At 39.7% G+C, this 27477-nt stretch overlaps 1 protein-coding gene across 4 annotated transcripts in view; it reads right to left on the bottom strand.

Annotated features, from left to right (window-relative positions):
- Positions 1 to 7224: 7224 nt before the first annotated feature.
- Positions 7225 to 27477, bottom strand: part of Clpx (caseinolytic mitochondrial matrix peptidase chaperone subunit X) — a 39643-nt gene continuing 19390 nt past the window's right edge. The window contains exons 5-14 of one of the 4 annotated variants that reach the window (NM_001007803.2): positions 26900 to 27059; positions 25464 to 25505; positions 20153 to 20329; positions 19509 to 19673; positions 18111 to 18199; positions 16185 to 16349; positions 14053 to 14352; positions 12831 to 12923; positions 10510 to 10616; positions 7225 to 7678 (exon numbers count right to left, since the gene is read on the bottom strand). In NM_001007803.2, coding sequence (NP_001007804.1) covers positions 7588 to 7678; positions 10510 to 10616; positions 12831 to 12923; positions 14053 to 14352; positions 16185 to 16349; positions 18111 to 18199; positions 19509 to 19673; positions 20153 to 20329; positions 25464 to 25505; positions 26900 to 27059 — 1389 coding nt within the window. In that variant the 3' untranslated portion in view covers positions 7225 to 7587. Of the gene's footprint in view, positions 7679 to 10509; positions 10617 to 12830; positions 12924 to 14052; positions 14353 to 16184; positions 16350 to 18044; positions 18200 to 19508; positions 19674 to 20152; positions 20330 to 25463; positions 25506 to 26899; positions 27060 to 27477 lie in introns of those variants that run through there. The other 3 variants (XM_006243250.3, XR_005487776.2, XR_010053949.1) reach the window with 3 other exon arrangements.

The raw sequence follows: 27477 nt of genomic DNA, 5'->3' as shown, positions 1-27477 counted from the left end.
AGGATAATAGGCATAGAAGAGAGTGAAGACTCCCAGCTCAAAGGACCAGTAAATATCTTCAACAAAATCATAGAAAACTTCCCTAACCTAAAGAAAGAGATACCCATAGGCATACAAGAAGCCTACAGAACTCCAAGTAGATTGGACCAGAAAAGAAACTCCTCCCATCACATAATACTCAAAACACCAAATGCACAAAACTAAGAATATTAAAAGCAGTAAGGGAAAAAGGTTAAGTAACATATAAAGGTAGACCTATCAGAATTACACCAGACTTCTTGCCAGAGACTATGAAAGCCAGAAGATCCTGGACAGATGTCATACAGACCCTAAGAGAACACAAATGCCAGCCCAGGTTACTGTATCCAGCAAAACTCTCAATTAACATAGATGGAGAAACCAAGATATTCTATCACAAAACCAAATTTGCACAATATCTTTCTACACATCCAGCCCTTCAAAGGATAATAAATGGTAAAGCCCAACACAAGGAGGCAAGCTACACTCTAGAAAAAGCAAGTAACCAATCATTTTGCAACAAAACAAAGAGAAGACAAGCACACAAACATAATCTCACCTCCAAATACAAAGATAACAGGAAGCAACAATCACTATTCCTTATCTCTCCTAGAATTTAATAAAAATGAAGGTACAACATCAATGGACTCAACTCCCCAATAAAAAGACACAGATTAACAAACTGGATACGTAATGAGGACCCAGCATTTTGCTGCCTACAGGAAACACACCTCAGAGACAAAGACAGATACTACCTCAGAGTGAAAGGCTATAAAACAACTTTCCAAGCAAATATTTGAAGAAGCAAGCTGGAGTAGCCATTCTAATATCGAATAAAATTGATTTTCAACCAAAAGTCATCAAAAAAGATAAGGAAGGGGGCTGGGGATTTAGCTCAGTGGTAGAGCGCTTGCCTAGCAAGCGCAAGGCCCTGGGTTCGGTCCCCAGCTCCAAAAAAGAGAAAAAGAAAAAAAAAAAAAAACTTCAAGGATCTACAAATGGGATCTCATAAAACTACAAAGCTTCTGTAAGGCAAAGGACACTGTTGTTAGGACAAAATGGCAACCAACAGATTGGGAAAAGATCTTTACCAATCCTACAACTGATAGAGGGCTTATATCCAAAATATACAAAGATCTCACGAAATTAGACAGCAGGGAGACAAATAACCCTATTAAAAAATGGGGTTCAGAGCTAAACAAAGAATTCACAGCTGAGGAATGCCGAATGGCTGAGAAACACCTAAAGAAATGTTCAACATCTTTAGTCATAAGGGAAATGCAAATCAAAACAACCCTGAGATTTCACCTCACACCAGTGAGAATGGCTAAGATCAAAAACTCCAGCGACAGCAGATGCTGGCGAGGATGTGGAGAAAGAGGAACACTCCTCCATTGTTGGTGGGATTGGATACTGGTACAACCATTCTGGAAATCAGTCTGGAGGTTCCTCAGAAAATTGGACATTGCATTACGTGAGGACCCAGCTATACCACTCTTGGGCATATACCCAAAAGATGCCCCAACGTATAAAAAAGACACGTGCTCCACTATGTTCATAGCAGCCTTATTTATAATAGCCAGAAGCTGGAAAGAACCCAGATGCCCTTCAACAGAGGAATGGATACAGAAAATGTGGTACAGCTACACAATGGAATACTACTCAGCTATCAAAAACAATGACTTTATGAAATTCATAGGCAAATGGATGGAACTGGAAAATATCATCCTGAGTGAGGTAACCCAATCACAGAAAAACACGCATGGTATGCACTCATGGATAAGTGGGTATTAGCCCAAATGCTTGAATTACCCTAGATGCCTAGAACACATGAAACTCAAGAAGGATGACCAAAATGCGAATGCTTCACTCCTTCTTTAAAAGGGGAACAAGAATACTCATGGGAGAGGATAGGGAGGCAAAGTTTAGAACAGAGGCTGAAGGAACATCCATTCAGAGCCTGCCCTACATGTGGCCCATACATATACAGTCACCAAACTAGATAAGATGGATAAAGCAAAGAAGTGCAGGCTGACAGGAACTGGATGTAGATCTCTCCTGAGAGACACAGCCAGAATACAACAAATACATAGGCAGATGCCAGCAGCAAACCACTGAACTGAGAACATGACCCCTGTTGAAGGAATCAGAGAAAGGACTGAAAGAGATGAAGGGGCTTGAGACCCCATATGAACAACAATGCCAACCAACCAGAGCTTCCAGGGACTAAGCCACTACCCAAAGACTAGACATGGACTGACCCTGGACTCTGACCTCATAGGTAGCAATGAATATCCTAGTAAGGGCAAGGGAAGGAAGGGCAATATCCTAGTAAGTGGAAGGGAAGACCTTGGTCCTGCTAAGACTGAACCCCCAATGAATGGGATTCTTGGGGGTAGGGCAGTAATTGGGGGAGGATGGGGAGGGAAACACCCATATAGAAGGGGAGGGGGAGGGGTTAGGGGGATGTTGACCTGGAAACCAGAAAAGGGAATAACATTTGAAATGTAAATAAGAAATACTCAAGTTAATAAAGGTGGGAAAAAAAGTTTAACTGAGAGACAACATTGTGCCAGCAGGCTTGGAAACTCTTGGAAATTCTACGAAGTTTTTGATATGTAATATATTTTTTTGCCTTCTACCTCTTCAAAACAGTACAAAAAACAAAAAAGCAGGCCTACCTGACTTAGTTTGTTCAACATCATAATTTTACTTTATTCAAATGAAATTTATTTTAATATATGACAATATAACTTTGTACATGAATTTATGTGGTATCATGTGATATTCTGAAACACATACACAGTTTTCTTAAAATAAATGTAAGCATATATTTCCACAAAAAAAAATTTAAAAAACAACAAAAAAAGAAAAGCCAAACTATTTTTATTCCAAGAACTTAAAGGATGCTTCTGTAGAAGAAACGAAAGCTCTTACTGGGCTCAGGATATTCATGGAGTACTTGTGTACAAAGTCAAGCTATGAGGATTACTGGTCAAGTGAGGGATCTGACTTTCTTGCATGTGATTGATGAGCAGGATGTGAACATTAATAAAAGCTGGATATTGGTGTTAGAAGCAAGGTAGACCTATTTTATATAGTCTCTCCAAGTTTCATCTAAATCTAACCACTGTTCTGCATGTTATGAGTAGAGTTCCAGAGTATCTATTTATTTTTAAACTTTTGCCCAGGAGGTCATGCAGGGGCTCAGGTCTTGTAGAATTGAAACTTTTAGAAATTACTTCTATCAGAGTAGCATTATACCTGTGAGATCTAATATCAGCCATATTTTTAATCTATTCACCTATCAATGCTGATCTTGCTTTCAAAGGTCTATTCACCCTTTTGCATTCTGATTAGCATTTTCAAAAGCCACAGTTGCAATTAGTATTTTTCTTACTTCTGAATCTGATATTCTATTTAACTATTAGGCCTTGTATAATTTTAGTAAATGACTCAGACCCCTTTCCTGATTCTTCAACATTGTCCCAAACATTTAAATCTGCTAAACCGAATAGCACCAAAGCGTGATCATCAAATTCAAGCTGCCATTGTCATTCAGAACACTGACTTTCACCTACTAACTGGTCATGGTGAATAATATCTCTAGCCCTATTTTGTTGTTCTATGGGCCTGGCTTCCTCTTTCAACCATTTTCGCCATTATAAATGAGGACCAACTTCCAGTATTGCTGTTGCCAAATTTTTCTATATTTGGGGAATAATTCTGTTCTGAGTTGCCCATGAATTTAATATCTGCTTCATATAGGGTGAATGCATACCATATGAAATCACTACTTCCTTGAATCTCCACAAATCTATGTCTATAGCATTCCATTTAACTTCTCCATAACCTTGGAGGTATCTGTCATCTGCTGGTAAGTCTTGTGTAAGTAACTGGATAAACTAAAGTTGGCTAGCACTAAGGAAGCAGGCAATCTGTGAGTTCAAGGCCAGCCTGGTCTACAATGTGAGTTGCAGGACAGCCAGAACTACAGTGAAATCCTGCCTTAAAAAAAAAAAAAAGCTCAAACTGAAGAATGGAACTCAAGTGAGCTGTAGCCAAGATAGAAGTAACTGAGGTGGAGAGGCAACTCTGAGTCTGCCCCACTGGAATGGAGCTAAAAAAGCACCTCAAGGGCTGGAGAGATGGCCTAGTGGTTGAGAGCACTGACTGCTCTTCCAGAGGTCCTGAGTTCAAATCCCAGCAACCACATGGTGGCTCACAACCATCTGTAATGAGATCGGATGCCCTCTTCTGGCGTGTCTGAAGACATACAGCTATAGTGTACTTAAATATAATAAATAAAAAAATCTTTACCAAAACCCCCCCCCCAAAAACGAAAAACACTCCGAGAACGACCACTACCCTCAGGAGGAGACTCTGGAGGCTTTGGCTGACAAACCCAGACTGATAAAAGGACACATTAGGATTTGGTTCTTCAAGAAAACGCATGAGATGAAGCTCAGGCAGTGGTCTAAGGCCTGCAAGAATTGGGAAATGTACAGTTACCACTCAACACCAAGAGAGACCACCAGGCAGAAGCTGAGGAGTCTTCTCAAAATGACCCTGGAGTCTCCGGTGCTGCTTCAGAAGCCTTGAATTGTCTCACACGCTCTTCTTGGTATGTCAGAGGATTTCTGACTTCCTAGAGTACGATCTTTTTGTTAATGTTTTTTTCAACTTCCTTGTTGGGGCAGGGGGTTGTTGTGATTTATGTCTATTGAAGGTACATTAATTTAATAAAGCTTACATTCATAGACACAAAACAGACAAAAAACCAAAAACTATTATCATCTCCATTTTCTAAGAAATAGAGGCCGAGAGGGGAAAACCAGGCTGACGTCACGTAAAGTCCATGCAAGTGAGGGATGAAATAAGTGTGGACAGCCTAGACTTCCAAAAGAAATCCTTCACACAGCCTGGCACCCCAAGGAAAACCATTGCTGGGTTGACTATAATCTATACATATTTCAACACCAAATAAACTAAGCTGGCATTCCATGCAGGAGTCACCTCCTGCTTAGTGAGACAGTCACACTTAACACTGCCTGTAACAGAGCAGCCCACTGTGGCACCCCTTTCCAAAGTGTTCTACAACACACTTGATAGCCAAATAGAGGAAGAGGTATGGATGCCTCATAGGCTGTTCTCCACGTCTGTTGGCCATTTAAGGGAAGGTAAAGGCAGACTGTCAGCACCAATGAATTCAACTCTTTACGCCTTCCACTGTGACGTCATCTAACCTAGTGACCACCTTCAGTCATGCTTGGGATTGTGTCCCCGTTTCTCATGTCATTTGTGGCGTACATTCCTCCCTGACCTCCTGGACACATCCCTTCCAGGATCTTAATTCTTGCTCCTCCCACCTGGTCTTGGTTGCGGCATTTTTTTAAAGAATGAGCCAGTGTGGGGTCTGTGGTAATGGGGGTGTATGTTATGAACAAATGTTTTCATCACAGTTGGCTGAAGTCACTTCTTGCCATGTCTGGTACTGAAAGCAAGGGGGGAAAACTACTTCTGAATAAAAGTGACAAAGGACGGGGCAGAGCAGCAACAGGCAGACAAAATTACTACCTACTTCTGACCCCAAGGGTCCCTAGTTTTATCTTACTTTGGAGCTTTTGATTTTATACCCATTCTTCTCTGGTTAATTCCTAAAGGGTTCTTCCAAACCCATCTGGGCTACCACACCCTGTGTTTAACTTACTCACTGAAGTTTCTATCTGCTCCCTGGAAGGCTCACAAGCTCCTTGAAAAGCTCAGTCTATGTCCTCAGTTCAGGCTCCAAACAGGACATTTAGGTATTTTCATTAACATTTAACCAATATTAGTGAAGCTTGGTTGGTAGGATCAACAACTAGAAACATTAGAGGGCCTCTGAAGTGCCATGGGCTAACCAATCCTGGAATAAAGCAGCTTATATGACATCTGTGCTCTTTATAATGACACCAATAGCCAGACATGGCGGCACACTCCTTTAGTCCCAGTACTCAGGAGGCAGAGGCAGGCAGATCTCTGTGAGTTCAAGGCCCGCCTGGTCTATATAGTGAGTTCCAGGACAGGGTGTAGCAATGTATGGTGAATCTGTCTCAATAAAGGACCAATCTGGCTTCCCTGGGCACTGCCGAGGCAGAGTGCTGCCCCACTGTAGCACGGACATACCACCTCGGTAGCTTTATTTAGTCTGTTTTATCCAGGTGCCAAACCTAAGCTCCAAGGTAAATCGGATCTGTATGTGACGGTTTGTCTCCTAGTCTAATATTGTTTTACTATTTAGAAATGGCCATTTTCACTTCTAAAACAAATTAGTGACTATAAGGAAAGGATAATAAAATATGTACTTTTCATAGTACAAAGGCTTTATGAGACCCAGAACAATTACTATGGAAAGCAGGAACATCTGTTTCTGTTTCCTACCACAGCTAGCAGGGTTAACTACCTGCAAAATTCAATGTCTGGCCTCACCCTTTCTTAGGCCATACCAAGGAGCCTCACATCCATTGTAGTATAGACAGTCTTCTATGGAGCTTAAAGTGTAATGTGTATACTCAAGGGAAAAGGAGTGAAAACACTCCAAAAGTAACAAAAGGGGAAAAAACCTTACAGATACTGATTGAACTGAAAGAATATTATAAAAACTTGTCAGAAGAAAAGCATAAAGGAAGTTTAATTATGGACAAAGATGCAATTTTCATTTCCACCTAACTCACTCCTAAGTCTTAGTTTTATAGTAGAATACAAAGTAGGAGTTTATATGTTAATGAAGATACTAACGGTTTTGTAGAGTTAAAAACTTGACAGATATCCAGCACCAACAGATAAAAAAACAATTTCAGAACTTTAGAGAAAGTACACACTATTAAGATGTTTTATATTTAGTCTAGCACATAGCTGAGAGCAAGCTACGTAAAGATTAGTCAGACTATTAACCCCATCCACTCACTGATGGTGGTAAAATGGTTCAGAGATGCAAGTAAGTCAGACAAGTCATGAGGGGAGCATGTCTGTTGCTATGGTACCGGCTGGGAAACCAACGTATCTCCACTGGCTTAAAAGCCTAGAAATATAAACATGACATCAAAACGTGGGTTTTCAGAGTATTCTTACTAAAAACTACCCGGTCCAACTTTTAAAATGAAAGTTCTAATATTTCCAAGGAATGTGGGTAGAAAAAGGTAACGATAAACAATGGGATCCCAATACTCAACTTTAAAGAATTTATTTTCCCATTTTTAGAATAACATTATTGTAAAGTCCACAGTTATTGCAACATCTGCATTGCTTAAAAGTATTCCTAAGAATTTTGTTAAAGCATATTTTTAAAAAACAGAACCAAAATAATGTACATTTTTATCTCTAAACATTGTGTCATTAAAGTCCATATACTGTCTTTTGTATAAATCAATGTGATGTTACAATAATATACATGATCTGATTCTTATCTTAAAGGCTGCTGACCATGTATGATATCCAAGATAGACTCAATGCCTTTAATGCCAGACTCAGAAACTGTTATGACCCTAGAGAACGAGGGAAGGCTGTATGCACAGGTGGGAGTCTGATGGCTTAGCTATTTGCAGCATCGGCTTGGCGAGGCCATCCGTCCTCCTCCACTCCAGAGTCATAGTCCTCTTCCGAGGACTCTTTCGATGGAGCCCTGCAATGCAAAGCCATGTTTGTTTATTTTTCAACAAAATTGGACTCAGAACAGTAAACTAAACTTTATAATTAAATAACCTCCTAAAGCACAAAACAAGAATATTTTAATATCAGCACTGCTTAGAGGTGAATATGAGATTTAGTTATAGAATAGTCCAGTGATTTCCCTAAGAAGCTACTGCTGAAACCAACTGCTAATCATGAACCAAATCCAGCCCAGTGTCTGCTTTTGTAAACCAGATTCCCTGGGATACAGAAATGGTCCTTCATTTATGTGTTGCCTATGGCTGCTTCTGTGCTGGGGACAGTTTTGAGCAGTTGCTGTATATACAGTATGGCTCTGAAGCATTTATGAGGAAGTTTGCTGATTCAATAAGTAAAGCAGTAACTGTGTCAAATTTGTCATCTGGTATGGTACTGAGGAAAAACCAACTTTGTAAACAAAGTTTTGTTTTTACAAAAGCCATTAAGAAGAGCTGATGAGCTGGTGGATACCAGTGATCCCAGCATTTAGGAGTTCAAGGCTATTCCCAGATACTTAGTAACTTTAAGGCCAACATATATTCCAAAAGAAAAAAAAAAAAAGAGTCAAGCCATAAAAAAGTTATCCATCAGTTGGAAAACCAACATCAAAATTCATTTTAATCTCTGTAATTTGTTCCCTGTTCTCTCCAACCCACACCCACCCCTTCTTGGGTTCTCTTGTGTATCCCTGGCTGTCCTGGACGCACTGTGTAGAGACCAGGTTGTAGTTAGGCCTGCCTCTGCCTCCTTGGTTTTGTTTTGAGAGTGTCTCATAGTCCAGAGCCTGGCCTCAAACTCATGGAGCTGAAGATAACCATGAACTCCTGAACCTTTTGCGGGTATTTCCCTTCCCAATATACACAAATGGGTGTATACTGGGTGTAGGTTTTTTTTTTTTTTTTAAAGATTTGTTTATTTATTATATACAAGTACTGTATATAGCTGTAGCTGTCTTCAGACACACCAGAAGAGGGCAGCAGATCCCATTACAGATGGTTGTGAACCATGATGTGGTTGCTGGGATTTGAACTCAGGACTTCTGGAAGAGCAGTCAGTGCTCTTAACCACTGAGCCACCTCTCCAGCCCGAGTGTAGTTTTAAAAACACACTCTGCCTTTGCCTGTAGCGGAGGCTGTGTTACCAGCCCCTCCCGGGTCCCTTTTGTTCCTCCCGGCTTAGCTCCAGGATCAGTTGCACCAGCACTGACCCAGCTTCTCTTTTCTACCCACCTTTGCTCCTGGAGGGGTCTTGTTACCAGCCCACTCTCAAGACTCTTGATTCAGTGGATAAAAGGCACACACACAGCTCCATTAATTTTAGAACTTGCCTCTAGGCACAACTGCTAGGTGCAGATAACTCCTGCCTGGAAATCTGTGCCCTGATCAGTTTGTCTACGTCTCTCCCTCCACCCTAAGCTTAGTGGCTTGTACCGGCTAGCCCCTGCCAACATCTTTGTCTCTTGCCCATAGCGGAGGCTGTAGGCCCTCGCTGCCCTGAGACCTTATATGACTGCTGCTTTCTTCTCATTCCAAAGTATGGCAGAAAATCTTCTCTCTTTCTCGAGTCTCCTTATTCTCCTGGGACCCTGAAGTCCCACCTGTATCTTCTGCCCAGGTCTTCTTTATCAACAAGTCAAGAATCAATTGGGGAACAGAACCTTCCCTTACACCTCACCTTTTCTGTCTAATTAAAACAAACAAACAAAAACCTCTTTTTTTTTTTTTTCAATCTCCCTTCTACCTTAAAAACCTTCTGCTTGGGGCTGGAGAGATGGCTCAGAGGTTAAGAGCACTGACTGCTCTTCCAGAGGTCCTGAGTTCGAATCCCAGCAACCACATGGTGGCTCACAACCATCTGTAATGGGATCTGGTGCCCTCTTCTGGTGTGTCTGAAGACAGTGACAGTGTACTCATATATAAATAAATAAATCTTTAAAAAAAAAAACAAAAACAAAACCTTCTGCTTACTGTATAAGCCTATTTTCAGGCTTCCTCTAATCTGTCATGCCAGAAATACTGAGCCCAGAATTCCCGTGGGTCCCATGTTCAAAGAATTTGAATAACCCTGTAAGACTTCCTTAAATCTTTCCTAAAGTATTTGCCGTTCATTCTATCCTTTATCTGCTGTTGGAGGTAGCAGCCTTTCTCTGCCTTCCTCCAGTTCACAGCAGGCGATTCCAACATCTATGAGCTGAGGCTCCCCTGAGTGCCTTAGGTTAAGGTTCCCAAGTTGGAGCCCCCATGTGACTCACTCCTCTCCCTGAGAACCAGTTCTTCCCTCTTCCTAGACTATGTCACTGAGAGTGTGTGAGCAATCCTACATTTCCAAAAATAATAGTGGATTCTCATCCAACACGTGGACACCATCATTCTAAAGGTAATGGAGCTGTCTGTTTTCTATCCGAGGGTTCAAGGGACTCCTCTAGGAGCAAAGGCAGGTAGAAAAGGAAGCCTGGAGTGGGCTGGTTTCTGGTTTTGACCCGTCTGGAGCTAAGTCCGGTGGGACAAAAGGGAGGGGCCAGAGCATGGCAGCTTCTGGGCAAAGTGGTACTGTGATTTTAAAACTACACTCAAGGGGTATGTCTCTTTTGTATACTGCTTTTTGGAGAAAAAGTAGGGCTAATTTTGAAGATCAGTATTCAAAATGACTCACAAAATTACTTTATAAAACCATACTTAATTTTTCTTATAAAAATTCAAATTATTACTTCCCTTACAAAAAAAAAGAATTTCAATGACAGACCAATAAACTCAAGCAGCAGGGACCTTAACTTTAGGGCTATTCTGGCCTGAGAGCATGTTTTACCGAATGTATCCTGGTTCCTTTTTGCCTTCTACTACTTCTTTGTCAACCTCCACACATACAATGTCAGAATTAGGAACTTCAAACATTGGTTCTAGTAACAGCTTTTCCTAGAAAGAGAAAGAAAGTAATAAATTAGGAAAATTGAGTATATAAAAATACTCCAAGGGGCTGGGGATTTAGCTCAGTGGTAGAGCGCTTACCTAGGAAGCGCAAGGCCCTGGGTTTGGTCCCCAGCTCCGAAAAAAAGAACCAAAAAAAAAAAAAAAAATACTCCAATTTTAATCAGCGTAAAAGCTTTCATATTCTGTATATAAAAACAGCTTCTCATTACATTCAGGTCATTTTATAAATAAGTCAACTGCCTATTATTCTGTCGATCTAGGCAACAGACGTACAAATCCTAGTTTATAAATAAGTCAACTGCCTACTGTCCTGTCGATCTAGGCAACAGATGTGCAAATCCTAGTTTCACACCCAGATGCTACTCCAAAATGTGCCTGATCTTTTCTATGGCCAAGACCCTAAACTAATAATCCTTACTTTTCTGTCAATTAATCTAAAAATCACCTCTGCCCAGCTATTCAATTTCAAACTGTGATTCAAATGAATATTTGCTCCAAGTGCAACAGTAAGTAGGCCTGAAGAAAACTCTGGAAAAACCAGTTTTTCCCATAGGCCCTCGGGGGTTAAAGGAAATTGCTGACACATCAAATTTCCAGGACTGTCAACTGAATAATTTACCCGTTCTTCCAGTTTGCCTTCTGTCCTTAGTAATACCTTACCACCAGAGTCTAAGCAGGGTAGTCTCAAGCTGCTTGTGGTAAATGCATAGCTATACAATTGAAATCACACTGACTCAAGACTGGGACAACAGGAAATCCTTACAGGGAAGACAACTTGCTTTAGGAGAAGGCAGTGAAGTAGTAACCCTAGCCAGATCTGGGGGACAACTTTAAAAGGAGTGGGTAGGACCAGGAAGCCTGTGTCCTACACCTAGGGTCTCTAAGAAAAACCTCATAGCACACTGACAGAGCATAGAGGCAAAATGGGGATTTCAACAGGTCCGAGAAGGAGACCTGGACTTGGTAAACTCCATGTGGACCACGCTAGCCTCAGATTCCGGGATCTGCCTAACTGCCTCTCAACTGCTGGAGGGATGTACACCACACACCGGCTGACCCGGACTATGTACTTCTTCTGTCATAGCATGTGTGCCCTGGGGTTGCAAACACCTTCATCTTTAAGGTCTAAAGAGCTTTTTGTTTACAATTCTGGGTTGGTTTTGTTTTCTTTCTTTGAGACTGTGTCATGGAGCCTGCAATGAGGATTCCAATGGAAGCCTCGTGCACTTATTTTTCATTCCAATGTTCTAGCTATGGCTTCCAAAACCACCTCAGTAACATTCAGTTTACACTGCAGATATAGACTAAAGATAAATGAAAACTTACGCCAGTCCTGGGTAATCTTTCCTGACAGTCACTAACCTACTAACTACAATGACCTTTACTAATCTTCCCAGAATCAGTGTATGTGCTGTTTCACAAACTGAAGACAGCACACATTCACACCATTAAACCACACTCACCAGTGACAAAACACCTTGTTCTGGAAGCTGAAGCAAAATAAAATCTGTGACTACTCTATCCATTCTCCATAAAAGGAAACCATAGAAATAAAAAGGCTTTAGGGAAGATCTCTAGATAGAATGTCCAAAAGAGAAACAGAAAGTTTAATAGTCTCAAAAGACTTAGACAAAGGGTCTAAGGAGGGAGAGCTCAGTGAAGAAAATACTCACTTGCAAATATGAGAACCAGAGATCAGATCCCCAGCACCAACACATAAGTTCAGTAGATGTGACAGCCATCTGTAATCTTAGTGCTTGAGAAACAGAGAAAGCGGAGCCCTAAGACAAGCTGTCTAACTAAACTAACCAAGTTGGAAAGCTTTAGGTTCAGCAGACCAGTTTTGGTAAATACAATGGGAAATAAATAAGGAAGACACCTGGTGGCATACACCTAATAATCCCAGCACTTGTGAGGCAAAGTCAGGCACATCTCTGTGAGTCTGAGGCCAGCCTGGTCTACAGAGTGAATTTTAGGACACCAGAGCTACGTAGGGAAACCCTGTCTCAACATCTCATCTGCCCAGTCCCCCAAAGGAAGACACCTGACATCAACCTCTGGCCTTCAAGCATGTGCATTTGCAAGCATGTGAACAAACATACATGCATACATATGCTGGCAAATGCAAAACAAAACAACACATTTGGATACTAACAATGGGGGGAGGGGAGGGTTGTTAAATTTTTTAACCCATCTTACCATTATCGACCGAAGACCTCGTGCACCTGTTTTTCTTTCCAGTGCCAATCTAGCTATGGCTTTCAAAGCATCCTCAGTAACATTCAATTCACACTACAGATGAGTAAAAGATAAATGAAAACTTAAGTAAGTCCTTGGTGATCTTTTCCTAATACAGCTACTAACTGTAACAACTATTATTAATTTTCCAGATCCAGAAATTCTTATAAACAATGGGCCTAATAGCTATTTCACAAATAAATGAGTTCCAGAAAGTAAACTGAGACTCAAGAACAAAGCCAGAGAGAAAGGCGAGGTTCCTGTGGTCTCTATCTCCTGACAGACTTTAACCCTTTTCAGACTAGACTATGTCTTACCACTTAGACCTCATTACAGAGGACTTTCATTGGCACCCTAAAATTCTCTTTTTGCTACAGTAGATTAAACCCAGGGCCATGCACAGTAACACTGAGCTATGCCCCTAGGTGTCTAAGTACATTTTAAAGAGTTTAACATTCTCACAATATATAAGAAAAAGTTAAAAGGCAAAGGCAAGGGGTTGGGGATTTAGCTCAGTGGTAGAGCGCTTGCCTAGCAAGCGCAAGTCCCTGGGTTCGGTCCCCAGCTCCGAAAAAAAGATTAAAAAAAAAAAAAAAAAAAAAAAAAGGCAAAGGCAAAACTTCAGACAAGTCTGTCATTTCACAGTGCTTCCGAATGTTAACCTCAAGCAGTATGTTTTACTCAACTGACCACTGGGAGCATCATGGCTGTGAGTCAGTTTGCTCCTTGGCTCAGTGAGGCTCAGTGGTGAAGTGACTGCATGTCAACAAAGAGAAAAACTGTACGGAGAGATGCCAAGTTCATAAAACTCAAAGAATCTTTTATCTGATTGGATGTGCTGGCTAGTGACCTCCACATTTGGATGCGAGAAGAAAAACTATATTATAAACTTATACGAACAGCAAAAGCACTTAGAATTTCAAGGCTAAAAGAACAATTCTATACATTTGGCTTGGAAAGGCTCAACTAGGTTGACACTTCTCATAAAGTTGTACTTTATATGCTCATTTTAACTCAGAAAAAGCAAGACAACTTACAAATGCTGAATGTAATACACTGTGCCTTCCCACAACTATACCTAGGCCAGTATCCCAGATGGGCATGGTTCTCTTAATATAATGGGCTAACTTAAAATAGAATTCTGATATCAAAAAAAATCATGAAGGAAAAATTAAAGTTTAACCTTATCCATGCTGAATAAGGCCTGATATTGAGGAATCACAGCATTCCGTGGCTCAGTCAGTATCTGCACAAGCGTCTTTTCATCTAGGCTGTGCAAAGGAACCACAACAGGCAGCCGTCCCACAAACTCCGGTATCATGCCAAACTCAATAAGATCTCTGGCTTCCACATGGCGGAGTAACCGATCTTTCTCTTCAATGTCCTGATGAGTGTTGGATTCTCCACTTCGATTAGCAAGATCGGCAGCAGCTGCAGCCCTTCTGCCCTTCCCCAGGTTAGATGGTGTTCCAAATCCAAGATACTATGCGAGAAGTGGCAGGGATTATAAATAACAGACAGATGTTGCAAAAGTGCTTTACATCTCCTATAAGCCCCATGTGAAACAGACTTGCAGGGGTTAAGGACTTTGACCAAAGGTTTGCTTTTCTAAGTAGCAAAGCTAAGATCTGAATTCAGGTCTTAGATTTCTGCTATGTTTACAACTAAATGAAATGCCCTAAATTCCAATAGGTTAAAATTATGTGGCAAATCCTCTTTTGACATGTCCTTGATTCTTTAACATTACCTTTAATTTTACATATCTTTACCATCAAATCCTTTTTTGGAAGTCTGAAGAAGCACTAATAATTACTAATATCAGAACATAGTTTCCTGCTTTTGGCTACAGAAACTTAAATACAAGCTAATTTGTTGCAATGTGTGTCATACATGAAGGAAAAAAGACTCTCTGTTAACTTATGTAGAATTTTGGGCTGGAGAGAGGGCTCAGTGGTTAAGAGCACTGACTGCTCTTCCAGAGGTCCTGAGCTCAATTCCTAGCAACCATATGGTGGCTCACAACCATTTGTAATGGAATCTGATGTACTCTTCTGCGTATGTCTGAAGATAGCTACAGTGTACTCATATAAATAAAAATGATACTAAAAAAACACTTATGTAGAATTTCAACAGCAAGAAATAAATTAACTAAAATAAGAACTGTGCTGTATCCAGGCTTGATTACATGACTTAGTATTTGTACCAAGGGTGGAGGCTATGAAACTACTACTAAATTACTACTTAAAATTAGTACATTAAGGCAAGAATTCAAGGACAACTTAAAGCAAACTGTGGGAAAGCTCATTATAACACACTCACTTAGAAATGCCACAAAATGTCATAGTAGCTACTATTTGGTTTTATAATAAAACCTAAAAGCACGACAAATACAGGGTGTTTTAGGTTTCTCACTACCCTGGTATCATTACATCTGATTGTAACCAATCAACACTTGGTACAGGAAGTGCACCCTAAAATCCAAGGCCCAATTAAAATCATGGTTTATAAGAATATTTTACAAAGGGGGGCGGGCGGGAGAGATGGCTCAGTGGTTAAAGAGGACTGGCTGTACTTTCAGAGGTCCTGAGTTCAATTCCCAGTAATCACATGGTGGCTCACAACCATCTATAATGGGACCTGATGTCTTCTTTCTGCCATGCAGGCACACATGCAAATACAGTGCTCATATATATCAATTACATTAATAAATCTTTTTTTAAACATTTAAAAACCACCAATAATAAAACATATCATCAGTATATATTTCATAACCAACAGAAAAATCATAATCCTTTCCCTACTCCTTTCCTGAGTTCCTCCTCCTAGGTGGAAAACCAGCAGTTCTATGGCACGTTGTGAGGGCAGTGAGATGGCATGCTTGCTGAGCACTGCTGCTCTAACCCATTTGTTCCTCCTGCAGCTAATCGCAAACAGTATGGAAGCTCCTTAGACAGACATCAAACTCATCAAGTTACACTTCAAGACAGTTCCTCCATGGGTACATTGACACAGTGTCTTACTGCCGTTCTGGCTGTCCTGGAACTCAATGTGTAGATCAGGCTGGCCTCAAATTCAGTGATCTGCTTTTGCCTCCCAACTGCTAGTATTGAAGTCCTGTGCCATCATGCATAGCTAACTCACAGGGATTTGGAAATCCTATTATTTGCTACTCTACAACTCAAATTGGGGATATACATCGGATCTTTCTAAAAAATCCAGTGACTGGTAGGCAACCAGTAGACATGTGAACAGAAGCCAAGTGTCCATCATGGGCAATTTTACATTGCCTCATGCAGAATTTCAAGGAAAACTTACCTTTTCATTTTTCCTCCTACTGATGATTCTGTCTAAGCCATTGAAGGCACCAGATGCCACAAACAAGATATTTGTTGTATCGACTTGAACTGTCTCTCCACGTAGCTTTCGAGAATTCTTTTCTGGAACATTGACTATTGTGCCTTCTAGAAGTTTCAGTAAACCCTGATAATAAATGAATTGTAGCATTACCATATATAAAGACATTATTATACATCAAATAATAGTATTCAATGGGGGAAAATAATACATGGTTATGGTCAATGAGTGTAACTAATGAAAACTCCCATTCTCTAAAACCAAAGTAAAATCAACTGCATTTATCAGTTTGGTACTTCATAAATTAATTGTAATTCAGTCAACAGTCACCTAAGGAGGTTGAGTGTGATGGTAAAGCCTTCCTGTCCCCACCCTATCTCCTCTCCCACCTCCCCTCTAGCTATGGAGCCCAGGCTGGTCTTGAGTGCTAGATTATAGGAGAGAGCCACCATACCTAGCTTGAGGGCAAACTCTTAATGCAGACAGAATGATTCTATAAAATGGTAAGAAACAGTGAGAATGCTCAAAATTGAAACATAGTCAATCTTTCACATGAATGCTATAATTCTAACATAAGTCTATGTTCAACTCTGAGATTATATTTTGAGATGCTTTCACAAAAAATTATTTGTTAAGTATGGCAAAAACATAATTCTCTATGTTTGTCAAAAAAGAAAGCAGCAGCATTTTGGTTTGTCACAGCTAATCGCCACTATAGATTAATTTTATTGCTGTGGTCAATACACCATTGTGACTATGATTCTGCGTTAAATGAAACGCTATTTCATGCCATCTTTTTGAGACAGAGTGTCATGGAGCCTAGGTTAATCTCAAGCTTACTGTTCAGGTGACAACAATGAACTTTTGAACCTCCTTCTGGTCCCACAGAGTCCCTGGGACGACAGGTATGCCACCACGTCTGCTTTCTTTCTTTTTTTTTTTTTAAAAAGATTTATTTATTCATTTATTATATATAAGTACACTGCAGCTGTCTTCAGACACACCAGAAGAGGGCATCGGATCTCTTTACAAATGGTTGTGAGCCACCATGTGGTTGCTGGGAATTGAACTCAGGACCTCTGGAAGAGCAGTCGGGTGCTCTTAACCGCTGAGCCATCTCTCCAGCCCTTCTTTTTCTTTTTTATTTTTCAACTCTCCTTCCTCTACTTCCTTTGGTTCTAGGGATTGAATCCAGAGCTTTGAGCATACAAGGCAAGCAAGCACTTTGCCACAAGCGATATCTGAGTCCTTATGCTAATCCTATATGAAGACACATGCCTGGGGAACTTGTATCTAGTTTCCAGCTTTCTAGAAATGTTTAAGAATAAAACATTTTGAGGAATAAAAATAAAACATTAAAATCATTGAAATTTCCTAGGAAATACAATTTCTTTCTTTTTAAAAATTCATTTATTTTTATTTTATGTGTATTGGTGTTTTGCTTGCATGTATATCTGTGTGAAGGTTTTGAATCCTGAAGTTACAGACAGTTGTGAGCTGCCATATGGAGCTGGGAATTGAACTCAGGACCTCTGGAAGAACAGTAAGTACTCTTAACCACTGAGCCATTTCTCCAGCCCCAAGAAATGTAATTTCTTTAAACAGTTTGTGAAGCTAGGTGTGGTGGCACAAGCCTGTAATTCCAGCAAACTGAGGCAGGAATACACAAATTCAAGGACAGCCTGGACTACACAGAGCTTGTCTCAAAAAATCCCAAATTAAACAAACAAACAAACAAACAAACAAACAAACAAAGTGGTACATGAAGTTTAGGGTGGGAGAAATAAAACTGAATCTAATTGAATGTGAAACCAAACGTACAATACTTGGGAAGCTGATGTATTCCCTTCCTTTTAGTGGGCTTGAACAAAATATTCAACTGCTTACTTGCTGAACGCCTTCTCCACCTACATCCCGTAACTGATGAATGCCTGGTACACTGCCAATCTTATCTACTTCATCCAGAAAGACAATTCCTATAATTTAAGGAGGATTCTATTTATAATATGAAAAAGAAAGGCACAAGATCGTCTTAGCTTTAAAAGACTGGATAGCTACAAAGCAAAGTTATTACATGCTTAACACTTAACGTGTAAAGGCTTAGTCATTTAAGAATATAATCTTCTTATTCTTTTTTATATAACTATTATGGACCTGAGTCTATAGCATACAATTTGAGAATGATAACCAAACACTGACAACAATTATCTATACCAGTAAAATGTATTCAATCTTTTTTCTTATGGTAAGGTGAGATAGAACATGTGGGCATGGGGCATTTGCCAGAACTGGTGAAACTTCAGTTTACTCTTCAACACATCTAGTCCCCCCAACACACACATTTATGAATTCAGTGTGTGTGTGCATGTTTGCGTGTCTATAGGTATACACACGATCATGGCACATGTGGAGGTCAGAGGACAACTTAGAAGAATGTTCTCTTCTTCCACTATATGAACCCTAAGGATTGAACTTAGGGCATCAGACTCAGAGGCAAGTGCTTTGGTCTGCTGACCCACCTTGATGGCCTATCACCAATAGACTATTCTTAAAGCAGTGAGTGCTTCTCAACATCCTAATGCTGTGACCCTTTAATACAGTTCCTCATCTTGTAGGGACCCCAACTATAACATTTTTCCATTGTTATTTCATAACTGTAATTTTGCTGTTATGAATCGTAGTGTAAATATCTGATATGCATGATATCTGATATGTGAACCCAAAGTGGTCATCACCCACTGGTTGAGAACCACTGCCTTAAAGAAATCTGATCAGGAAGCTATTAGGATCTTCATGTAAGTACTCAGAGAAAGGAAATACCAAAGTCTATGACACTCTTGGAGCAACAGGCTATATTTTTCTATACTCATCCATTCTAAACTCTCTTATCACTGTTCCTGTCCCCAACCTTTTCCTACCACCAACACTAGAAATCTGGAGAGGAGTAAGAACAAAAAGCCCACTGGGAGTACTAAGACCTAAATGAATAGTAACAGCCTGTTTTTACTCTACCAGCTGTCTTTGGAGCCTTAAGACAAAGAAACAAGCATGCTAGAAAGTGTGTAACATTGTGTGCTTTTCTGTAATTAGAAAATGTTAGACCTTGACTCAAAATGAGAATTATACTATTCCTTAATACTAGATGAGAATTATACTATTCCTTAATACTAGATGAGAATTATACTATTCCTTAATACTAGATGAGAATTATACTATTCCTTAATACTAGATTGCTTTCTCAAAGACACTTCATCTGGGGACAGACAAGTTACGCTTACGACATACCTTGTTGTGCTTTCTCCACATTGTAATTGGCATCCTGGAGTAGTTTGGCAATCACAGATTCAATATCTTCACCTACATATCCAGCCTGAGTCAAAGTTGTACAGTCACAGATAGCAAAAGGAACATCAAGGCATTTAGCTAAAGTTTGTGCCAGCAGGGTTTTACCTACAAACAAAAATAGTAACTAAAAATATATTCTTATAATTTTTCTTAACAAAAACAACAAATCTTAAGTATATAATGCAACTTGAAACATTGTATGTGCTCTCTACTGTATTCAGATCTGATTTTATTATTCCTTTTACAAAGTTACAGATTGAAATAATTAATACGTTAACTAAAAGGTTAGGAATTAGCCCAAAGAGTCACACCAATATCTCAAATTCAGTTTACGGTCTAAACAGTGAACAATTATCATATTGCTGGAGCAATCTTAGATTTTATTTTGTTTTTTTGAGACAGGTTCTCATGCTGTAAACCAGGCTGGCCTCAAATGTGTGGCAATCCTCTAGCATCAGCCTCCCAACTGCTGGGATTATATACAGGCACGAGAGCCAAAAACCACTATTATTATAAGGTATAGGTTACGATATCATCTTCTATTTTTAAAAATGCATAGTCAAGTTTCCCAAAATGTTATTTACCTGATCCAGTTGGTCCAAGCAGCAGAATATTACTTTTTTCAAGTTTTATATCATCGTGAGGAGAATCTAGTACTTCGCCTCCTCGTTTTTCCTGAGGCATTTGCTGACTTCCCTGCTGCTGCATAGATGCTCCCAAGGCATTGCCATGTGGGCTAATTCCAGCAATCTGAAGCAACTCTGGGAAAAATAACACTGGAATTACTAGAGCTGCACCTGAATTTACTTTTCATGTTCCATATAATCCTATATCCAAAAACAAGAAGCACTTACTGAAAACAACTCAAATATTTCAACACTGCTTTACCCCCCAAAAAGAGAATTTCAGATTGACTAGTGGCAATTGCAAAATACATAATTATAAAACAATGCGCTTCGAAGGAAAGAACTAGGAAAGAACTCTCCTCCATAGTTATATCAATGTGTAAGTGTGCTCTTCTGAGTATAGTACAACAGAAGAGTGCTTCAGCTGCAGCCTTCCCTTGCTGCTAAAGAGCCGCACAGCCCTGCACCAGTTGAGACTGTGTTTCCTATCTATATCTAATTATCACCTGTCCTATTCATTTCAAACACATAGCTGGATGTTAGAACAATAAGCATAATTGATTTCAAGACACTATGCAAAATTAAGGTCTATCTTTCTTCCTTCCCGTGTAAATGAGAAGCTGCACTATAGACAAAAACAATGAAACAAGTACCGGAGAACACACTTTTCAAGTACAGGAAGCAGAGGGTGGCAAATCTCTGATTTTAAGGGAAGTCTGGACTACATAGTGGGTGTCCAGGCCAACCAGTTATACAAGGAGACAAGAATGGAGGAGGAGGAGGAGGAAGAAGGAGAGGAAGAGGAAGAGGAAGAGGAGGAAGAGGAAAACAGGGAAGTAGGAAATAGTTCTAGTCTCAATTTGGCTGCCTCCTGCTTATAAAGCCGTGGAAAGTTACGTGACTTTACTGGACAGACTTCAACTACATTATGAAAATGCTGTGACACTGGCCTTTTCTAGTCTCATCTTCCTGTTTTTTTTTTTTTTTTAGTGTAGCACGAAACCAAGTGGTAATCTCACTCTCAATGTCCTTATCTGAATAACTGATTTACTGGGTATCAACAGGACCCTTATAGTCCTGTCAACAAACAAGATATTTAATTAGTTTATAAAAACAAATGCTTATTCTTTTCTTTTCCTCTTGACTAGAATAACTCAGAGTCTATAACGGTTTGCCACCTTGGTAAATCAACAAATTGTCCCCAGTTCTCATCACTTAAGGTACCTGTGACTACATTTTACTTGTACATAACTTTGGATTTTGTACTATATTTTATGTGAATGAATGTTTTGCCTGCATATGTGTACCACGAGCGTGCCTGTGTCCTTGAAGGTCAAAAAGAAGGGGTTACAGATGGTTGTGAGCCATCATGTGAGTGCTAGGAATTGAATTTAGGTCCTCTGCAAAAGCATCAAGTGTTCTAAACCACTGAGCCATCTCTTCAGGCCCTTGGTTTACTTTTAAGCTACTTCTAAGAAATGAATTAAGCTGTGTAGTGATCATTTTAACCAAGCCAATAGAATAATAACAGCTCAGCAGTCATTCAATAATTATTTGTCCTGGTCTATCATCAATCATCACTTTAAAAAAATTACGCTTAAGGTTAAATAAAGGCTACTCTAGTCATTAAGATTATTAGTGCAATATACACAGAACTTGAATTGTAAACATCTGAGTTAGTAATTCACAATATTATTATCCGCATTAGGGAAGAAAACATACTATATGTCTGCGTTTAGCTGCTATTGGCAAAATTTTCTTTTTAATTTCTGGGAAATCCAATTAGGAACTATAGTAATAAAGTAAGGTCTTGACTTTGATTTAGCTCTGTCCAATAGAGAAAAACAATTTAGATAATTTTTTTTAAATCACAGTAAAGCTACATGATACACATGTGTTGTTTTATCTACTCAGTGAGCTAGGGAGGTGGTTCAGCGGCTGAAAGCACTAGCTGGGTAACTCGGACAACCTTGAGTTTGATCCCTGGAATGCATGTGGAATCTGGCTTGGTACACACAGTGCAGCAGCAGAAACCAGAAAGATGCTGCATCAACAAAGTGCAACTCGTGGCAGTTCTCCTCTGACCTCCATATGTGCTGTGTTGCCCACACACAAATGTACTGTTGATTATTACTCTGTTTTATGAGCTGTGCCCTAGATTATACTTTGGGATAAGTCTACTTACAGGGAGCCCTCCATCCCTGCTTTGCCTCACTCTGTGAGCAGTTCTCCACAGCGAGAGAGGGTTATGGGCAAAGAGGTTTGTGTGATGGTCAGTGACATGGAGCTCAACAGATGTGTTTGTGTGTCAATGGGTAAACGCTTAATAGTTGTGTGTTCCAGTTTTCTCATCTATAAAATGGAGGTGAAAAAGCCTTGTGCCTTGCAACTTTGGGAAAGCCTAACGACACGTACAACAGCACAGCACCTATAAGATAAGGTCTATCATAGAAACACTGGCTCTGCCTACTGCCCTTTTCCAGGAGCTTAATTATTCACTCACAGCCTAGGGATCTAGCTCAGTGGCAGAGCACATGTTTATTGTGCATGAGGGCCCAGGTTCAATTTTCACTTCCACCAGAAAAAAAAAAAGAGGAATTATTCATAAAATATAAAGGCAAGCTAAGGACTCTATCTGGCACTTGATTTAAGAAACAGTGTTATACAGACTTGATAGTACATGCTTTTAATTCCAGCACTTGGGAAGCAGTGGCAAAAAGAATCTTTGCAAGTTTGGTCTACAGAGTGAGTTCCAGGACAACCAGGGCTACACAGAGAAACTCTGTCTCAAAAAACAAAATGAAAAACACAAAAAGAAAGAAACAGTGTTGTGTTCCAAAAGTAGAGAAAAACCCATTTATGTCTAAGAGCTCTATGCAGATATCTAACTTCTAAAGGAACATAAAAATACTTTTCAAACATGTATTTTCTTAGTAGGATGAGGTAGTATACTTCTTTAACCCTAGGACTAGGCAGAGGCCAGTCTAGTATATATGACAAGCACCAGGACAGGGAAGGGGGTGGGGCAGGGTGATTCCTCATGCCTAAGCCACATGCTACTGTGTCAATGTGGATCAGAGGACAACTCTGGAGCACGGGTCTTTCCTGCCTCCTCAATGAGGGTTCTGAGAACTGAACTCAAGTCATCAGGTTTTACACATCAAATGCATTATTACCCGAGCAATCTTGTCAGCCTGAGAAAAACTCCTGAATTATGTATTAGTCATGACTTTGGTCTAATGACCTAAACTTAGAACTCAAAATTCTACACAGGACATAATTAAACAGTACATAATGATAAATTACACTTAAATATCTGAATGTTTGTTTACAAGTCAATCAATACAATTATAAACTGCTTTAACTGAGGGCTTTAGTACAATTATTTGTTAAAATTTAAATTATATTAGGTGTCTCACAGACAGCTTATTGTTATCATAAAACATCCATGACATTAAATTGTTACATATATTATTACATGAGTGGTATTTCTTTTTTTTTTTTTTTTTTTTGGTTCTTTTTTTCGGAGCTGGGGACCGAACCCAGGGCCTTGCACTTCCTAGGTAAGCGCTCTACCACTGAGCTAAATCCCCAGCCCCATGAGTGGTATTTCAAAGTAATCACTATAGACTTTCTTTTACTAACTTATACTAATCTCACTAGATATCAGCCCAAATGTATTAGTATTGATTGCATGTTTGATTATATCTTTAGATTTGAGAGTCTCTCTATGTATATTCAGGCTAGCCTGAGACTTTCACTGTAGCTCAAAGTGGCCTTAAATTCACATCCTTTTGTCTCCTGGATTACAAGCATGTGCTACCATGCTTGGTTTAGATCTTATATTCTTCTACACAATTTAATTCTATTGCATTAACTGTGAGTCTTTTTAAAAAAAAAATAACCTTATGTGTACGAGTATTTTCCCTGCACGTATATCTGTGTACCACTTGCCTGCTTAGTGCCTCTGGAGGCCAAAAGGGGCACTGGGTCTCCTGGAACTGGAGCTTCAGACAGTTGGGAACTGCGGCTGAAGAGCAGCCAGTGCTCTTAGCCACTGAGCCAGCTCTCCAGCTCTACTGAGAAGATGCCTTATTTTTACTGTGTCATTTATAGAGAATCAGTATTTCCATAAATTTAAAAATAGCTTGGTCAAGGTATGGTGGCACACATCTGTAACTTCAACACTCTACAATTCAAGGCCAACCTTGGCTACACAACTAGACCACTGTATCAAGCACAGACACGCACACACCCATGCACTCATATACCAGAGACAATATAATTTTCTCTTTAAAAAATTTAAATTTGGGTTGGGGATTTAGCTCAGTAGTAGAGCGCTTGCCTAGCAAGCGCAAGGCCCTGGGTTCGGTCCCCAGCTCCGAAAAAAAGAAAAAAGAAAAAAAAATTAAATTTAGTCAGGTGTTAGTGGTGCACACCTTTAAATCCAGCACTTGGGAGGCAGGCAGATCTCTGAATTAGAGGGCAGCCTAGTCTACAGAGCCAGTTCTAGGACAGCCAGTGCTACCCAGATTAACCCTGTCTTGAAAAACATCAACAAAAAATTAATTAGACGTGTTGATATTTTTTTATTAGATTGTTTTCCCTCCGTGCTACAATACACATGCTGAGGTTAGAAGACAACTGTGGGAGTCCATTTCCTCCATGATGTGGAACCACTATGTGAGTACTGACTCAGATCACCAAGCTTGCACATCAAGGGTCTTTACTCACTTGGCCATCTCATTGGTCCACAAAAGGTAAGGGCCTGGCGAGATGGCTCGAGAGTTAGAGTTTCATTCCCAGCACCTACAACAGGCAGTTCTCAACAACCTGGAACTCCAGCTCCAGAGGACCCAACACACCAGGCTTTCATGGACACCTGACCTTGTTTGTTGTTTGTTTGTTTGTTTGCTTGCTTGTTTGCTCTGAGACAAGGCTTTTCTGTGTAATCCTGATCTGAACTTCACTCTGTAGACCAGGCTGGCCTGGAACTCAGAGATCAGCCTACATCTGCCTCTCGAATGCTGGGATTAAAGGTGTGCACCACCACCATCTCCTGATAAAATCTTTTTAAAAATTTGTCCCAAAGTTACATATCACATATAAAAGAGACATTTAAATGATGCACAAGAGAGAGTTAAATAACCTAAATGAAATAAGCCTTCTTGGTAACACACAGGCGAGCAGATCATCACTAACTGAGATGCATCACTGAGGCCATCTCAGAAACAGAGAGTACAGACAGGGCCTGAGGGAGGCGACTTACTTGTAAATCTGTACTCATCCTCCCGTCTTCTTATTTCTAACTCTGAGAAAGGAGATAAAATATGAAATATTATATATGTGTTTACTTTGGAGCAGCCAAGAATGAATGCTTACTTCCTGCCTTCTTCCATTCATTTAAAGGGTGTATTCAGCTTTCCACTTTGCATGTTATGAAATAATTTCTATGCAACATCCTTTCTATGTTAAAACAACTGAAAGTAAGCTTAATGACAGTTGTCCAGGTACTAATAGTCACATACGTAGACTTTAAAATTACTATCTAGTAAAACTACTGTCTATTCTAAGGATAATAATTTATGCATCATGAGTTGAAGTTCTTCACACTATAAATCTGAAACCTTTTGCTCTTCTATCATCTCCTACAATTTAGATATAAATGACTGAAAAGAACTAGAAAATAGTTGCTGTACAACGAAAGTGCACTCTTTGGACCTTATAAAATGAAGGTCCTAAGTCCACATGAAGTATGACTTCCACTTTCTAAAAAGAAGGTCAACTATATTACCACATAAGTATCTTACAAAAAGCTCAACAAGTGAACAGTGTCTTCACTAAATCGGTTATGTATTTAGTAGCTACTTAAAAGAATATAATTCTCAAATTGTATGAAAATGACTAAAAGAACCTAAAATGCTGATTTTACACCTGGATCAGAAATCAGGGCTCCTTGGACAACAAAATGAAAATCTAAATATTTACATTTTATTTGCATTGCAGTGTATATTTAAAAAGTCAATTCTATTACTATAATTTATTGTCCACAGTGAGCTGACATTACATAGTACAATGATATACTACAATCTCAGATTAATAGGAAATATACTGAAAATTACTTACAAATTTGCCCTTAACCTCATTCTGTAGCTGCCCCCACTCCCAAAAAAAGAATGCTAACAGGGCTGTTAAGTAATCATCTCTGACTTAGGCAAATAAAATTCTGTATCCTGAACCCAAAAGACAAAAGCTGGAGTTGTCTGAGCACTGCAATGATCTGTCCACAGTGATCTCAAGAATTCAAAGACACTCAACCTCTATTGCAGCGGCCTGCAAGTCTCTGTTGGTTTGTGTGGTGCTTGTTAGCAAAGGCAAAGGCCTGGGAGGGCCAAGCAGAGGCCCCACAGCTGAGCTCCTCACACATTTCCTAAAGAGATCCTCAACAAACACACTTTATTCTGTGACTCCAAGTTTTAAGAAACAGTACTTACCTTAAGTAAAGTTAATGTACTTTGGCATTTTTTATTCTTGCCTACTTAATAAAAAAAATAAAGCCACTGGTAAGGCTCCAAAATGATTTATTTCATAGTCCACTGTGAGGTAATTTAAAATGTTGTACATGGTAAGATTATGTCCAAAAGAGCTACAAATAAAGATTAGGCATAGTAATCTACATTGTGGTCAATTACCAAAAACACTGACCTCTAGGTGTTAATGATGTCTGCTTCTCAACCTCTGCTTGCTGTCTCAGATTAGCTGGAATATTATTATATATTCTCTTATAATGATTATACACGGCAACTGAAAGCACTTTCTTAGCAAACGACTGGCCAACCACATACTTGTCGAGGTAGTTATAGATCTGAAAAATGATTAGGTATAAACGATTCACTACGAGCCATCACAAGAACAAACACATTTCGAAACTACAAGCCAAAACACATTTTCTTAGAGTTTCAAATCTGAAAAAGTTCTCATTAAAAATGAAGTGTCGGGTTGGGGATTTAGCTTAGCGGTAGAGCGGTTGCCTACCGAGCGCAAGGCCCTGGGTTCGGTCCCTAGCTCCGGGAAAAACAGAAAAAAAGAAAAAAAAAAAGAAAAAGAAAAGATCAGAAATGGTTAATGGGTGCCCTAATTTTGGGGTTGGGGATTTAGCTCAGTGGTAGAGCGCTTGCCTAGCGAGCGCAAGGCCCTGGGTTCGGTCCCCAGCTCTGAAAAAAAAAAAAAAAAAAGGAAAAAAAAAAATAAATGAAGTGTCTACGGCTGGAGAGATGGCCCAG

Source organism: Rattus norvegicus, chromosome 8 (genome assembly GCF_036323735.1).
Source record: "Rattus norvegicus strain BN/NHsdMcwi chromosome 8, GRCr8, whole genome shotgun sequence".
NCBI classification, from domain to species: domain Eukaryota; kingdom Metazoa; phylum Chordata; class Mammalia; order Rodentia; family Muridae; genus Rattus; species Rattus norvegicus.
The sequence above is the reverse complement of the archived record's forward strand: the minus strand, read 5'-3'. Positions and strand labels throughout refer to the sequence as shown.